The following is a 16,337-nucleotide window of genomic DNA, read 5'->3' on the forward strand; positions in this document are numbered from 1 at the left end:
GATAGTAATGATTCCTAGCTTTAATCTTATATTTTCTTATTGTATTTATTTCCTATTTTTAGTTTGTTAATTCATCAATTTATGTTTATGATTGTGCTTGGATTCTCGTTAGTGGGTTAATAAGCTCTAAAGTAAATAATTGCACAACTACGTGCCATAAATGCCAATCCTCAGCGGAACGACAAATCTAAACCCGTATACTTTATTTTTGACAGCGATCAAAAAGCTTATTTCTCAGGCAGGAAAAGAAGTTCTTCTTAAAAGTGTGGCTCAGTCGATGCCTGCATACTCTATGAGTGTTTTCCTGCTCCCGGATTCAGTCTGCACATAAATTGAAAGGTCTATGAATCGGTATTGGTGGGGACCTGGGGGTCAGAAAGGCATTCACTGGAAGGCATGGGATCGACTATGTGTTCCAAAGAAATGTGGTGGGTTGGGATTTAAGGATCTGAGGGCTTTTAATCTAGCAATGCTAGGGAAGCAAGCCTGGCGCTTTTTAACTAGGCCTCAATCTCTTGTCGTAAGAATTTATAAGGCTAGGTACTTCCCCAAATCTTCTTTTGTTGATGCTACCTTAGGAAGATGCCCAAGCTTCTGCTGGAGAAGTATTATGGCAGCCCATGATCTTATTTGTAGTGGAGTTAGGAGACGTATTGGGGACGGAAAGTCAACTTTAATCTGGGGTCAACCATGGCTCCCAGATGATGTTAACCCAATGATTCAGACTGCTATGCCACACGAACTTGAGGGTGCTTTGGTTTCTGGTCTTATTGACCCAACAACTGGCTCATGGGATTACTCTATTGTACGAGATATCTTTGATGCTGCAGAAGTAGACCGCATTATGAAGGTCTCAGTTAGCCCTCACTATGAGGACTCCTGGTTTTGGCTAGGAGATCCGGGTGGTTGTTACACTGTCAAACGTGGATATAGGCGCATCATGGGAGAGCTTGACAACTCCCCGGGCACTTTTAACAAGTGGCTACATTTATGGAAGATCAAATGCCCAGCAAAATGGAAAACTTTTATGTGGAGAGCCCTCTCAAATGTCCTACCCACTACTACCAACTTGCTTATAAAGAGAGTAGATGTTGACCCACCATGCCCTATGTGTGGCATCATGCATGAAACCATTATGCATTCACTCCTCTTATGTGATTATTCAAGTCTTGTTTCGCATGAATCTACATTACATGTCCCTAGTGTGAATTGGGATGACTTTGGGGCATGGTTTGGCAATGCAATCACCGTGCTAACAGAATATGATATTATGCTTGTTGTAGCAGTTCTATACCAAATCTGGAGATCAAGAAACAAGGCTGTATGGGAGAGGTGGCTGCCACGACCGAAATCTGTGTGGAATACTACCCAGGCAGCGACGTCAGCCTGGCGGTCGGTTCACACGAACAATCCCAGCCAACGCCAACCGTCGATCTCGGTGATGCCGGCAGCTTCTGCGCATTTTCATTGCTGCTTCGACGCTGGCTTCCGAGCCCAATCCAGGGAAGGAGCGGTTGGAGCAGTTTTGTATGCGCCAAATGGAAATTTTACAGCGGCTTTCAATGGTACCCTTCCCACATGTTATTCGCCCCTCATGGCAGAAGCTTTGGCTTGCAAGGACGTTCTTTCTTGGTTAAAAGGTGTTGGTCCCAAGGGGATGGGGTACAAGTCTAGAGGGGGGGGTGAATAGACTTGTATAAGATTTTTGCAAATCTTTTTCGACCTCTCGTGTGTATTGGACTTAGGATGTTTAGGTCCGATACCTCACAGGATGAAGACAAAGTTTTATGCGCAGCGGAAAAGTTATCCCCTTTTAATTTGCACGAGTTTGAGTTAGTTCGAGAGGTGTGGTTATATGCAGTGCAGTTCGAGAGATAGTTAGCGAGAGGTAAAAACAGAAAGTAAATGCGAGAGAAATTTTTAAGTGGTTCGGCCAACCCGCCTACGTCCACTCTTCTTCTAGAAACTCCCTAGAAGGATTGCACTAAAACTTCCCTTTTTAGTACAATATCGAGCGTTTGAGCTTTGATCACGAAGCCCGCCTCAAGCCTCAGGTTTTTCGCCCCGCTTCTTGTTACTCCACCTTTCGAGCACTTGAGCTTTGATCACCAAGCCCGCCTCAAGCCTCAGGATCTTCACAAGACAGCTCCCAGGTTACTCCCCCTCTTCTTGCCTTCTCCAAAGCAAGGTTGTTCCTGTTGTCACAGGTTAAGTGTAACAATCTCCAATCTGACCAAAAGCTTTCGTTGGATAATCTTCCTCGTAGTGCAGCTTCGGTCACCTTCTAGATGTGTAGTAGTTTAAGCTTTGTAACTCTCTCAAAACACTAAGATGTGTTTTCTTGCTGTCATGAATATCAAGTATGATATTCCAGATTAAGCACTTGCACTTTTGAACGTTTGAACTAGACACCTCTTATGATAGCTTGAATTTTTCGAACCTCTTTAGAATTTGTGTCTTCACGTCCTTATATATAGAATTTGTGTCTTCACGTCTCCACGTCCTCTATCTAGAGTCCATACTCCACTTACTTCTTTTGGTAAAAGTTACTCTTTTTATATTCCCATTGATCCTCGTTTTAGGGAATAAGACTGACCTCTGATTGGTGCATCTTCTATCCGTTGGTTGTGGAGTTCTGACGTGGCATCCACTTCCGGTTGTTCTATTTTCCCATAATACTCTGTCAGCACCTCCTTAATATTTTATCTCCATGATATTCTATTTCTCCAAACTTATATTACTTTATCTATGCGTGTTAATTGCCGTTCAGTTCATTGGAGAAGTGCTAGTCTTTCGAGACCAAAAATTGATATCTCGACTACTTGATGTCTCGATCTCATGTCTTGAACTGGATTGATGTTTCGAGAGATTCCATCTCTCGAACTCTGCTTATGTCTCGAGACTTAGTTGATGTCTCGCAGACCCTTATTCCTCTAGTGATGTCTCGTGCCTTCTTCTGATCTATCTATAAGCTTACAACACGAAACTTCTAAGATGTTCAAACAATTTCACCTTAAGCTTAAATATTTTCCGAGTTGAGCTCAATTACCCGGTTGTATTTTCGCTCATAGTTTACTTTGTCGAACTTACATATATTTCCTATCTATCGAGACTTAGGGGATTGAACATTACATTTGGTATCATCAAAACCTATTACAGTATGTTTCTAACAATTTCCCCCTTTTTGATGATGCCAACACTATACTTACTTATATGGCTGATTTGTAAGAAAATATTGACTTTGATTTTATTTTCAGCGCATACGGTAAGTTTAACATGGAAACTAATCTGCTAAAGCATGAAGAAAAGACTCACACAACACCCCCAGCAAAAGATATATATGTATTAAAAATAAGGGAATGTTTTACAATGAAGAACTTAGCAGAAAAGTTAAAAGAAAACAAAGAACAACATAGGAAAGATTTAAGAATGACAACGAGAGCTTACTGCTTGTCCGCTTTCCTCTTCTCATTGATAGCTGCTCGTGTCTTGCTGGGGTCTTTTGGGTTTACCAGACTCAGGTAGTCGTCTGTGATGTGAAAGAATTGATAATTCCTGAAGGCCTCCCCAACAAATTCACCTTCAATTACTCCATCTTTCCACCATTGGACACATTCTTCTGGAGTCATGTTGCTGTGAAGAGATATCCCAACGTACTTCAGAAGATTGAATATCTGATGAACAAGGCTTTGCTCGGTGTCCTCTCTATTTCCGAACTTGAAGGTGATCATCATTTGCTCAATTTTTCTTTCCTTTTCTGTCTGTTGTTCTTGCCTCTTTCTTCTCCTTTCTCTGTCTTCTTCTCTTCTCTTCTCCATTTCCTGTGTGCGCTGAACCCTTAGATCTTCCTTCCTCTTGGCTTCCTCCATTGCCTTGCTCATTGTTCTTGGAACTTTCGGAGGAGGTCCAGTGGTTAATGGTTCACTGGCTGCCCTTTTCTTGCTTGTGGATGTCCCTCTTGGCCCTTGATTCCCTTGATTTTCCCCCTTGTTGGCATCATCCTGACGGGAAAGGAGAGTGGACATACCTTCGAAAAGTGATTGAAGCTGAGCAGGTACTTGGTTCGACAGGTCATCGAGTAGTGCTTTGATTACGTCCTGTCGAAGTTCACTGGAGTTCTGGAAGGCTCGAAGTTCAGCTCTTAGTTCTGCCACTTCAGCCTTTGCTCCTGCAGCTTCTGCTCGAGCTTCCGCAGCCTCATTTGCGGCTCGTCGTGCTGCATCTTCAGCCCACACCGCTTGTTCGAGAAGTTCTGCATGGCTGGCTTGGGATTCACTTGTACTAGCAGCAGGCATTGATGCGTTGCGAACAATAGTGAGTATGCGATCAATTTGAGCCATCTTCTGAAACTGATGGGCCATGAATTGGCGCACCTCGCCAACGAATGCATCTTCGGCCTATCGATCATAGTCAGAAGTAGGAGAAGAAGGTTGAGAAATACCTTTAGTCGGAGGGGACTTGGGTGCTTCCAGATTTCCACCCATGACTTGCAACTGTGAGTCCACCTCTCGATTATGTGTCTGAGGATCAGCAGGGACACTGGGATCAGAGCTCGAAGGTAGCTCCATATCAGGCGCTTCCCGGTTTTCACCTGAGGGACGGATCACTTCTCGCTCATCACCTCTCGAACTTGGAACCTCAGCTTCAGCTTCTGGTAGGATTGGATCAGCTAAGGAAGGAACGTCTGTATTGGATGCTTCCTGGTTTCCATCCAATTGAAGATCCTCCTCAGTGTTACCTCTCGACCAGAGCTGGGAACTTGATCATCTGCCGGAGGGATTGGATTGAGGAAGGAGGTTGTGCATCGACAGGTGCTTCCCGGTTTCCACCATTGATGAGAACATCTTCCCCATCAGTACCTCTCGAACCAGTAGGATTTGAAACTGTCTGCACCCGTTGCTCATCTGGCTGCACCTCAGTCTGCTTAGGCGAATCAGGAATCACTATGGTTTCAGGATCAGCTGGTGCACTCCACCTTTGCCTATCAAACATTCTGGCCGCAAAGGTGGACGCCGTGTCATCTGGGAGTAGGAATGGAGATGGCTGCTCCATATAGATTGGAAAGCCCGGCAGTGTGAGCAACGGAATTTCACCCTCTCGAACTGTCTGTGCTTCGTCGGTGTCAACCGAGGGTGTGGACTCAGGAGCTGGCAGAAGTAAAACTGAGTTGGGTTCTGCCTCAAGTGCTTCAGAGGTCTCGGATTCACCTCTCGAAGCGGCTACCTGTGCGTCCAGAGCAGAGTCACTGACTTGGGACAGAGGAATTGCGGCTGTTGCTATCGGATTTTCAGAATAATCTCTCGCAACTCCTGAGGTCTCTCCTGTACCTCTCGTATCACTACTTGATGTCCCAAGGATAAAGCAGTAGCGAGCCTGAGATCTTCTTGATATTGTGCCTCTAATTCAGGATCCACTTCAGGCTCGTCTTCTTGTTCATCAGCAGCTATGCCCTTGCCTTTGTCAGATCGGCCAAGATTCTTCTTGGTCACATGCATTTTATGGGCTAGGTCTCGAAGTTCATTGGCTGGAATCTCGGTAAGGTTTAACCAGTTCAAAGCAAAGATCTCCTTAGCCTCCATAACTGCTGCTAGTGCAATCAGTTGATCAAAGGGGCCTGTTCTCCAGTTGATCCATCGGAGTACCCTGGAGAAATCATCCAAACTAGGCACGTCTTCAACACGTTGATCCAACTGAGAGGTGACTTCGTCATTCAGATCATGAGGCTCAGCAGATAGGATTTCTATCTCTGATGCAGCTTCCACTGTCTGCACATCGATCTCTCGATTGTGCTCCGAGAGATCGTCACCCAACCCAACATCTGCTATGGCTCTAGCTATCGATCCTTCAACTTGAGCAGATTCAGTGGGTGTCAACTCCACATTTTGAGCACTTTGCACTGGGTCCCTGACCACAGTGCCTTGATCAACAACAGCAGTTTCCGAAACGTCGGCTCGAACATACTCTGCTGAAACTGCTATCTCTCGTACCACCTCTCGTGGTTCCTCAGCATCACCCTGCACTGGATCACTGATCCCAGTGCCTTCAAACTTTCCAGTCTCCTCTCGGGACCTACCCGCAGACTCATCAGCAGTACCAGCACCATCATCAACATTCAAAACAACAACTATCTCACCCGACATGGAACTGGTAGGGGGCACTCTCTCAACCTCAGCGGCCATTGTAGCCTGAGATTCCCCCTAGGCTTGTGCCATATCCTCGAATGGTACTGGAATAACAGAGGGTGTCACCTCTCGAGTCTTGGTAGCAGCATCAGAGTTAGCTTTCTTAGCCTTCTTAGGTAGAACAACCCTCTTAATCAATACACCCAGTGGTGCATCATCAGAATCCTCCTCGACAGATTGGGCTTTCCTCTTGCCCTTTCCCTTAGGCTTTGAGGAAGAGGGTGCAATCTTTACACCCTTGGACTTTGGAGCTTGAGATTTCGTCCTACCCATATAGGTATTACGATGAATCTCTCTCCCTTCCCTCAATTGCAAACCCTTCAAAGTCAACAAATATTGAACAACAAAACCGAAACCAACCTTTTTATTAATCGACTGGTTGGTGTTTGAAACTGAGCCTTGCACTTGTTGCTTTAAGAAGTTGAAGATGATGTGCGCCCAGTCTATTTGAACGTTGTTCCAGATGGCATGGAGGATTTTGAGGATGTCCAGATTGATCTCATCGGTTCCAGATGCCTTGCTGAGGATGAATTTCATGATGAGATCAGCTGCAATAGCAAACCTCTCCTTCAGATGGTATTTGCGGAGGGCAGAGGTTGCGCTGGACGGTGCATTCTCCAGTCGGATTTTGTCCCAAAAAGCTTGTTTGTCCAGATTGTAATCCGAGAGGTGCTTGACTGCCTCCTCTGATGCAGCAAAATCGAATGCTGCCCTTAGGTCACCAACGGATGTTGTGATATCAATTTCGTTGAACCGGCTCTAAATCTTGCCCTTTGTGACCTTAGCATTTGCGAACCATTCGGTGTAGTCGAGGTCGTGGATGGTTCGATAATCATGCGTCATGTATTTCATGAGCCCGGCCTTTTCGAACTTCTTGAGTACTTTCTTCGTCTGCTTTGGGTTCGTCGAGTGGTTGACGAATCCATCTCTGTCAATGATACTCCCCGCCTTGACTTGCTTGATGAGAGTTCGAATATGGGCCAACTCTTTCTGGTAAGTTTCAGAAGATGAGGTTGAAGAAGATGATTCGGACGCCATTGTTGATAGCTTGGTGTTTTGGAGGGAATGTGTACAGTGTTTGTAAATTGGGGATTTTTTTTGGAGGGAATGTGTACAGTGTTTGTAAATTGGGGATTTTGGATATTCGGAATGTGTACAGTGTTTGTAAATTGGGGATTTTGGATATTCTGTTTGAGCTTGAATCCGGGTAAGGATGATGGATTTGGCTGTTATATCTTGTGGATTTGGGTCGAATATATGGGTAGGGTTGAGAGTTTGACCCGACAGGTGATCCCGGTTGATTTAAAAGAGGTGAAAGGTCAGAAATACCCTTTTATAACGGTTAGGAGTATAACATATGGTAAGGGTATTTTTGGGAAAGTATGTGACGGTTTAGAATTTAAAAGTGGGGTTATAAGATAAGATAACTGAAGCATGCTCCCATTAATCAAGATAGTGCCCTTAAAATTTGGAAAACCGTCAGTAACCGAAGACCACGTGGCTAACATTAATAGCCGTTCCACATATATCCGTTTAACACATTAGTTTCACCTTTCGAAGGTGAACGTTCAGCTTTACTAGTTTAAGGATCTTCCCCCTGAGTGATTGATCCCTAAACCTCCTTATTCCTCCGTCTTGATCTGGTATATCCAATAACAACGCATTCAAATGGTTAAGGATCTTCCCCCTGAGTGATTGATCCCTAACTCTCCTTATTCCTCCATTTAGAGATACACACATAACCAGTTTGTTATCTTTCGAAGTGATCTCTCGAACTCCCCTTCTTCGAGACATAAAGTATATATAGGCAAACTGATTAAGTATCTCTCGAACTACTTGTCGAACACAGATTGCAAGAAGAACAGGATTGATTCATCCAAAAGATATCACTTGGAACATATCCTTGGGTTCATTTAGTGATTTCCAGATACATTACATATGAATCAATATACTATTAGATTCCCTAGAAACTTTTGTTTGGCCTTGGATAGCCATATAGGAATCTAACGTTAGAGCAGGAACTAGCCATCTAAAATCCTATTTATTCTAGTAACAAAACTAGAGGTGGCTAATACTTCTTGTTCTTCTCTACCTCTCCGCTGCTGCACTCCTCATAGGCTCCTTCTCCCTTTTCCTTGGTTCTCCATTTGGTTGAGGGAGATCCCTTTCTGGAATGTGCAGCTGTAAGAGTCTCACTTATACGAGACTCTTCTCCTGATTCTAGTATCCCACCGTTGTGGATCTCTTCGCATTTGGGGATCCATTCACCTTGGATGGGAACAGGATGCTTGCTTGGATTATCAGGAAACTCCGCAATCTGTTCACCCTTAGTTGATTCTGGATAGTTTTCTCCTTGAAAGTCTTTGGACTTGGCTGCCGATTTCCTTCCTCTATACCAGAATGGTACATCGTCTTTTCCTTTCTTCTTCTCCATGAAGAAGTCGATGACATGAATTGCTGAGAAAACCCCTCTATTTATAGCCCAAAAACTTAGCACTGTTGAGTCACGGGATGCTAAATGAATGACCATTCAATGCTGTGTAACTCCAAAGCTGCCATAAAGTTGATGAAATCGCTCCTCACATGCGAAACAGTTCATGGCACTAAATACAAGGAGATAAGATTTGACCGTTCAACCCAATTCTATCATTCCCAATTCTAACCTTAGTTGAGAGAATCTATTTTCACATAACGCCTTTGTGAAAATATCTGCTAGTTGCTCCTCCGTTGCAACATATTCAAAAGTTATATCCTTTTTCTCAACATGGTCTCGGATGAAGTGATATTTTATGTCAATGTGCTTTGTCCTTGAATGTAGCACCGGATTCTGAGTAATAGCTATGGCACTAGTGTTGTCACATATAATCTTAACCTCTTTACATTCAACACCATAATCCAGTAATTGTTGCTTCATCCATAAAATCTGAGCACAACAACTTCCAGCTGCTACATATTCTGCCTCAGCGGTACTTGTAGCTATCGAATGCTGTTTCTTGCTAAACCATGAGACAAGTCTACCACCTAGAAACTGACATGTCCCAGATGTGCTTTTACGATCAATTTTACAACCGGCAAAGTCCGCATCTGAATATCCCATAAGTTTGAAAGATCCACCTCTCGAATACCAAAGTCCAACACTTTGCGTACCCTTGAGATATCTAAGAATCTTTTTAGATGCATTTAAGTGACTCTCCTTAGGACTTGCCTGAAATCTAGCACATACACCTACTGCAAAGGATATATTTGGTCTACTAGCAGTTAAATAAAGAAGAGATCCGATGATACCTCGATACGTAGTTTGATCAACCTCTCGGCCTTCACTGTCAACATCGATGTGTAGAGAGGTTTCCATAGGTACTTTGACTGAAGATTTCCCTTCTATATTGTATTTCCTGAGCAGATCCTTGGTGTATTTCTCCTGGTTGATGAAGATACCTTCCTTAAGCTTGGTGTATTTCTCCTGGTTGATGAAGATACCTTCCTTAAGTTTGGTGTATTTCTCCTGGTTGATGAAGATACCTTCCTTAAGTTATCTTACTTGTAGTCCGAGGAAGTAGTTGAGTTCTCCCATCATGCTCATCTCGAACTTCCCTTTCATCAAACTTTCTCCCATCATGCTCATCTCGAACTTCCCTTTCATCAAACTAGAGAACTTCTCGCACAAGTCTGGATTGGTGCTTCCAAAGATGATATCGTCCACATAGATTTGCACCAATAAGATATGATCTCCATCCTTAATTCTAAAGATTTGCACCAATAAGATATGATCTCCATCCTTAATTCTAAACAATTGCACCAATAAGATATGATCTCCATCCTTAATTCTAAACAAGGTTTTGTCCACTAGGCCTTTGGTGAACCCACACTGAAGTAGAAAATAGGATAAAGTGTCATACCAAGCTCTCGGAGCTTGTTTCAAGCCGTAAAGTGCCTTCTTCAACTTGTATACTTTGTCAGCTCCCACGTCCTTCAAGAAACCCAGAGGTTGTTCAACGTACACCTCTTCTTTAAGAAGTCCGTTCAGAAAAGCGCTCTTGACATCCATTTGATACACTTTGAAGTCTTTGAACGCAGCATATGCGAGAAAGATGCGAATGGCTTCGAGACGTGCCACCGGAGCGAAGGTTTCATCAAAATCTATTCCTTCCTCTTGGCAGTATCCTTTAGCAACAAGTCTGGCCTTGTTCCTGACAATGACTCCATCCTCATTCATCTTATTTCTGAAAACCCACTTTGTTCCAATGACGTTCTGATGATGAGGTCTCAGAACTAGTTCCCAAACGTCGTTCCGTTCAAACTGATGAAGTTCCTCTTGCATGGCTTGCACCCAATCTGGATCACTTAGAGCCTCATCAATCACCTTAGGCTCTATTTGAGATAGAAAGCAAGCGATCATGCTTTCTCTGTATGCTGATCTGGTCCGAACCTTGTCACGTACATCTCCAATTACTTGATCAGCGGGATGGCTTCTAAACCATCTTAGATCAGGTTGTGGCTCCTTAGTTGACTCCTCGGTGGTTGGTTGGGATGTGGGAGGATCATCTATGATCTGGATTGAATCAACTGAATCAGTAGCATTCTTCTTTGTAGTGTCTTCATCATCTGATTCTGACTGGAGTTCTGCTACGTCTCGAACTATCGGCTGCTTCTCATCGAGAGGTAAGTCTGATCTCTCGATCGTTTCCAGCTGAACTTCCTTAGAGTTTTCAGCTGCATCTGTTGACTTTGATGGTTGATCTGTCGATGCTCTATCATCAAAAGAGACATGTATGGATTCTTCAACCACCAATCTCCGCTTGTTGAAGACTCTGAATGCTTTACTTGTCGACGAGTATCCCAGAAATACTCCATCGTCTGCCTTTTCGTCAAAGGTTCTTAACTGAGTCTTTCCATTGTTGTGGACATAGCATTTGCATCCGAATGTATGAAAGTAGCTTACATTAGGTCTCCTTCCATTCCACAACTCATATGGAGTCTTTCTGACTCCTTTCACGATCAAGGACCGATTTTGGGTATAGCACACTGTGTTTACTGCTTCTGCCCAAAATCCTTGTGATATGTTGGCTTGTGAGAGCATGGTCCTTGCAGCTTCCTTGAGAGTTCTGTTCCTCCTTTCAGCAATGCCGTTCTGTTGAGGTGTTCGAGCAGCTGACAACTGATGATGAATCCCGTTCTCGCTGCAGTAGCTCTCGATCACTTGGTTAATGAACTCTCCACCTTGATCTGACTGAATCTTGAGTATCGAGACATCCTTCTCAACTTGAACTTGCTTCAAAAGATTTGGTAGGGCAACTTTTGTCTCGCTTTTCTTGGTTAAGAATACGGTCCAGGTGAATCTTGTGTAGTCATCTACTACCACAAGAGTGTACTTCCTTCCTCTCATGCTGGGTGGATCCACCGGGCCAAATAAGTCCATATGTAGAAGACTTAGTGGTCTGGTAGACGATGTCTCAGCTTTGGTTTCGAAAGAGGATTTGATCTGTTTGCAACGTTGACATGCCTCACAAATCTTGTCCTTCCGAAATGTGACTTTGGGCAGTCCTTCCACAAGATTCCTCTTAGTAAGCTTGTTGATGGTTTTGAAGTTTAGGTGGCTAAGCTTACTGTGCCAATCCCAGCATAAGTCATCTTTGCTCCTTGCTAGCATACATAGGGATGGTTTGGCAGATCTCCAATCCACTATGTACATGTTTCCTTTCCTTGCTGCTTCCAGGACGACTTCGAGAGATTCCTCTTGTATGATCTCGCACTTGCTTTTGGTGAAGATAACTTTGTAGCCCTTGTCACAGAATTGGCTCATGCTAAGGAGATTGAACTTGAGTCCTTCAACGTAGGATACCTCCTTGATCACCAACTCATTCTTATGGATCTCACCAACAGCCTTTGTGCGTCCTTTCTTCTCGTTGTCTCCGAATGTCACCAAGGTACCTTCGATAGGGTGGATGTTCTCTAGCAATGTTAGATTTCCCGTCATATGTCTCGAACATCCACTGTCAATGAACCATACGTCCCTGGTGTCCTGCATGCAAATCAAGCAGATTTAGGTACCCAAACTTTGGGTCTTGGTTGGTTAGTAAGTTTAGGCATCCATTTATACCTTGGGCCCATTACTCCAGGCCTAGGTGCAATGTAGCCATTATACGATTGATAATCATAAGGAATGCTAGCAAAGACTCTAAGCCTCTTAGGTGCATAAATCAGCTTAGGTTGAGGCTTGACCTCGAACTTACGCACCATGCCCTTCATGGCTTATTTGGTCACGTGGTACCGTTGAAACTGGGTAGTGTCTGCCTTCCTCCATCCGTGAGTTCCTAACTCTATGGATCTCAGACCTTCCATATTTGCCTTGAGGCGCATTATATGGAGTGTAGCTTCTTTTGTACTTGGAATGGCCTTGCGAGAGATAGCTAGGTGATCTTTCGATATTATTAACCCGGCCATTCTTCGTAGCTTTCCTATACTTTCCATTGCTGGTGTATAGGGACGGTTTGTGAATAGCTACCCTGGTCTTTCCTATTGGTCCTTTATGACCTTTATTCGGTTTCAGCAATTAGTCTGTTGTTCTCCTCTAGAACTTTAGCATGAGTGCTATTAGCGATGTTGAGGTCCCTCCTGAGTAATTCCATGGTCTCAAAGGGATCCTCATCGCTTCTAAAAGAAGAACATTGGGAAGTAGAGATAGAGCAACGAGATGTAGAAGTGGAGGTTACATCATTCTTAATAGCCATTAAGCATTGATCCTCCTCTTCTGTAGTGTATAAATAGATGAGCCCCTTCTCATCCTCTGAGCTGTTGCTGCTCTCGCTGGAGCTTGATGTCTCGGACTCCTCGATTGCCTTCTCAAGTTCCTCAGCCACAAGCGCCTTCCTGCGCGAATGCGTCTTTGATGAACTTTTGAAGCCTCCTTGTGTTGGCTTCTCTCTAGATTCCTCTTTCCTCCTGGAATCCTTGCCTTCTTGGCCTTGATATTTGCTTACCGGTGGGTAAGGACATTCGGCCTTGAAATGCCCCGGTCTCCTACAGTTATAGCATAGACCTTAGTTTTCTTCCTCCGTCCTTCTGGATGGATATCTTTCATTTTTCCTTCTTGAGGAGGAAGGTGAACTTGTATTGCTCTCCGGTGTCTTCTTCATGAACTTCCTGAATTTTCTCATAAAAAGAGCAAATTGTTCGTCAGATAAGAGATTTGTGGGATTAGGATCTGACCTTGAGGAGGTGGATGGTTGATCAGCAACCAGTGCCACATTCCGTCTGTCCACCACATCCTCATCTTTCGGAAACATCTCAAATTTGAAGGTTTTGAGATCTCTAAATAGTTGGTCGGTTGTGGTGTTCTTCAGATCCCTGTGATCGCGCATTGTGATCACCTTCATCTCCCACTCCTTGGTAAGGCCTCGTAAGACCTTCAGGTTTAGCTGCTTTTGTGGGATCTCCTTCTTGAGATCACTAATCTCGGTTGACAACTTCATGAACCGAGATTCCATGCTGTCGATACTCTCTCCTGGCTTCATCTTGAAGTCCTCGAACTTCTTCATTGCCACAGTGAGCTTGTTCTCCTTTTCCTGTTCATCACCTTCACCAATCAACATCAAAGTATCCCATACCTCTTTTGCCGTGGTGCACTTTCTGACTCTTGGGAAGATGGTTTCGTCTATAGCTCTGAAAAGGATATCCTTGGCAATGTTGTCAAGGTTGTTTCTCTTCCTATCATCACTCGTCCATTCTTCCTTAGGTTTTGGTACGTACTTTGGTGTGTCTTTGGTTTGCTCTGCAGAAGTGTTGACCATTAAGATCTTGACTGGTCCAGTTGATATAACCTCGGCCATCTCATCATGGAGGGCTGATAAGTACGCAAGCATGCGTGTCTTCCAGTCATCGAACCTGCTAAGATCAAAAAGGAGATGTCTCGACAACATGCTGTCCATATTGAAAATTATCTCGTGCTTTGAAAACTTTTTAAAAAAATTTTCAAAGAAGGATCTCTAGGCAATATAAACAAAGGTTTATATCGATCAGAGAGCTTGCTCTGATACCAATTGTTGGTCCCAAGGGGATGGGGAACAAGTCTAGAGGGGGGGGGTGAATAGACTTGTATAAGATTTTTGCAAATTTTTTTCGACCTCTCGTGTGTATTGGACTTAGGATGTTTAGGTCCGATACCTCACAAGATGAAGACAAAGTTTTATGCGCAGCGGAAAAGTTATCCCCTTTTAATTTGCACGAGTTTGAGTTAGTTCGAGAGGTGTGGTTATATGCAGTGCAGTTCGAGAGATAGTTAGCGAGAGGTAAAAACAGAAAGTAAATGCGAGAGAGATTTTTAAGTGGTTCGGCCAACCCGCCTACATCCACTCTTCTTCTAGAAACTCCCTAGAAGGATTGCACTAAAACTTCCCTTTTTAGTACAATATCGAGCGCTTGAGCTTTGATCACCAAGCCCGCCTCAAGCCTCAGGATCTTCACAAGACAGCTCCCAGGTTACTCCCCTTCTTCTTGCCTTCTCCAAAGCAAGGTTGTTCCGGTTGTCACAGGTTGAGTGTAACAATCTCCAATCTGACCAAAAGCTTTCGTTGGATAATCTTCCTCGTAGTGCAGCTTCGGTCACCTTCTAGATGTGTAGTAGTTTAAGCTTTGTAACTCTCTCAAAACACTAAGATGTGTTTTCTTGTTGTCATGAATATCAAGTATGATATTCCAGATTAAGCACTTGCACTTTTGAACGTTTGAACTAGACACCTCTTATGATAGCTTGAATTTTTCGAACCTCTTCAGAATTTGTGTCTTCACGTCCTTATATATGAGAGTTGAGGAATAATTCCGTTGGAGGGAAAATTATTCCGTTTGAAATCTGTCTCCCATGCCGATCATGGGACTTGCATATTTTTAGCATGTTTCATGGAGTGGTAGTCTTGTAACTTGAACCTTTTGTCTTGTAGTGAATATCTCATATTCCACTATCTTGAATCCATACTCCACTTACTTCTTTTGGTAAAAGTTACTCTTTTTATATTCTCATTGATCCTCGTTTTAGGGAATAAGACCGACCTCTGATTGGTGCATCTTCTATCCGTTGGTTGTGGAGTTCTGACGTGGCATCCACTTCCGGCTGTTCTATTTTCCCATAATACTCTGTCAGCACCTCCTTAATATTTTATCTCCATGATATTCTATTTCTCCAAACTTAGATTACTTTATCTATGCGTGTTAATTGCCGTTCAGTTCATTGGAGAAGTGCTAGTCTTTCGAGACCAAAAATTGATGTCTCGACTACTTGATGTCTCGATCTCATGTCTTGAACTGGATTGATGTTTCGAGAGATTCCATCTCTCGAACTCTGCTTATGTCTCGAGACTTAGTTGATGTCTCGCAGACCCTTATTCCTCCAGTGATGTCTCGTGCCTTCTTCTGATCTATCTATAAGCTTACAACACGAAACTTCTAAGATGTTCAAACAAGTTCACCTTAAGCTTAAATATTTTCCGAGTTGAGCTCAGTTACCCGGTTGTATTTTCGCTCATAGTTTACTTTGTCGAACTTACATATATTTCCTATCTATCGAGACTTAGGGGATTGAACATTACATTTGGCATCATCAAAACCTATTACAGTATGTTCCTAACAAAAGGGCGGGGTAACATCAGTACAGGTTTACACCGATTGTTCCACTCTCAAGGACCTACTAACAACACACAATAGTAATCTTTTTTCCTGTGTTGGTTATTCAATTGATGCCTCTAAGGATGTTATGTCTACTTTTGATAGTTGCACTCTTAGTTACGTATCTAGGACTGTTAATCGGGCAGCCCATTCTCTTGCTTCGTTAGCTTTTTCACATGATGTTTCGATGTACTGGGAATCTTTTCCCCCTCTTTCGATTCTTGAGTTGATTTAATATATCGTTTTTGATTGGTTTTCAAAAAATTAACATTAATATTTACAAATTATATTAATTATTTAATTATTTTAATTTTCATACTGATTATTAGTTTAATCGCTCATATTATAACTAGTTATTATTTAAAATATAAAAAAATTTACTTCAATATGGTGTCGGATTCTAAAAATAGTAGGATAGTTATTTAATGAGTTATGATGTTTACTTTCAATATAACTCTGGTTAACAATGAGTATTTAATGGTTAAAAGAAACATGCAGTAT

The 16,337-nt window shown here is 43.0% G+C and overlaps 1 protein-coding gene across 1 annotated transcript; it reads left to right on the forward strand.

The window, feature by feature from the left end:
* The first annotated feature begins 343 nt into the window (after positions 1-343).
* On the forward strand, positions 344-3,969 carry LOC115999450. Its single transcript, XM_031239299.1, has 3 exons — positions 344-1,662; positions 3,479-3,723; positions 3,905-3,969. The coding sequence occupies exons 1-3, from the start codon at positions 344-346 to the stop codon at positions 3,967-3,969; spliced, it is 1,629 nt and encodes a 542-aa protein (XP_031095159.1).
* Positions 3,970-16,337: the final 12,368 nt, after the last annotated feature.

Source organism: Ipomoea triloba, chromosome 12, assembly GCF_003576645.1.
Source record: "Ipomoea triloba cultivar NCNSP0323 chromosome 12, ASM357664v1".
NCBI lineage: Eukaryota > Viridiplantae > Streptophyta > Magnoliopsida > Solanales > Convolvulaceae > Ipomoea > Ipomoea triloba.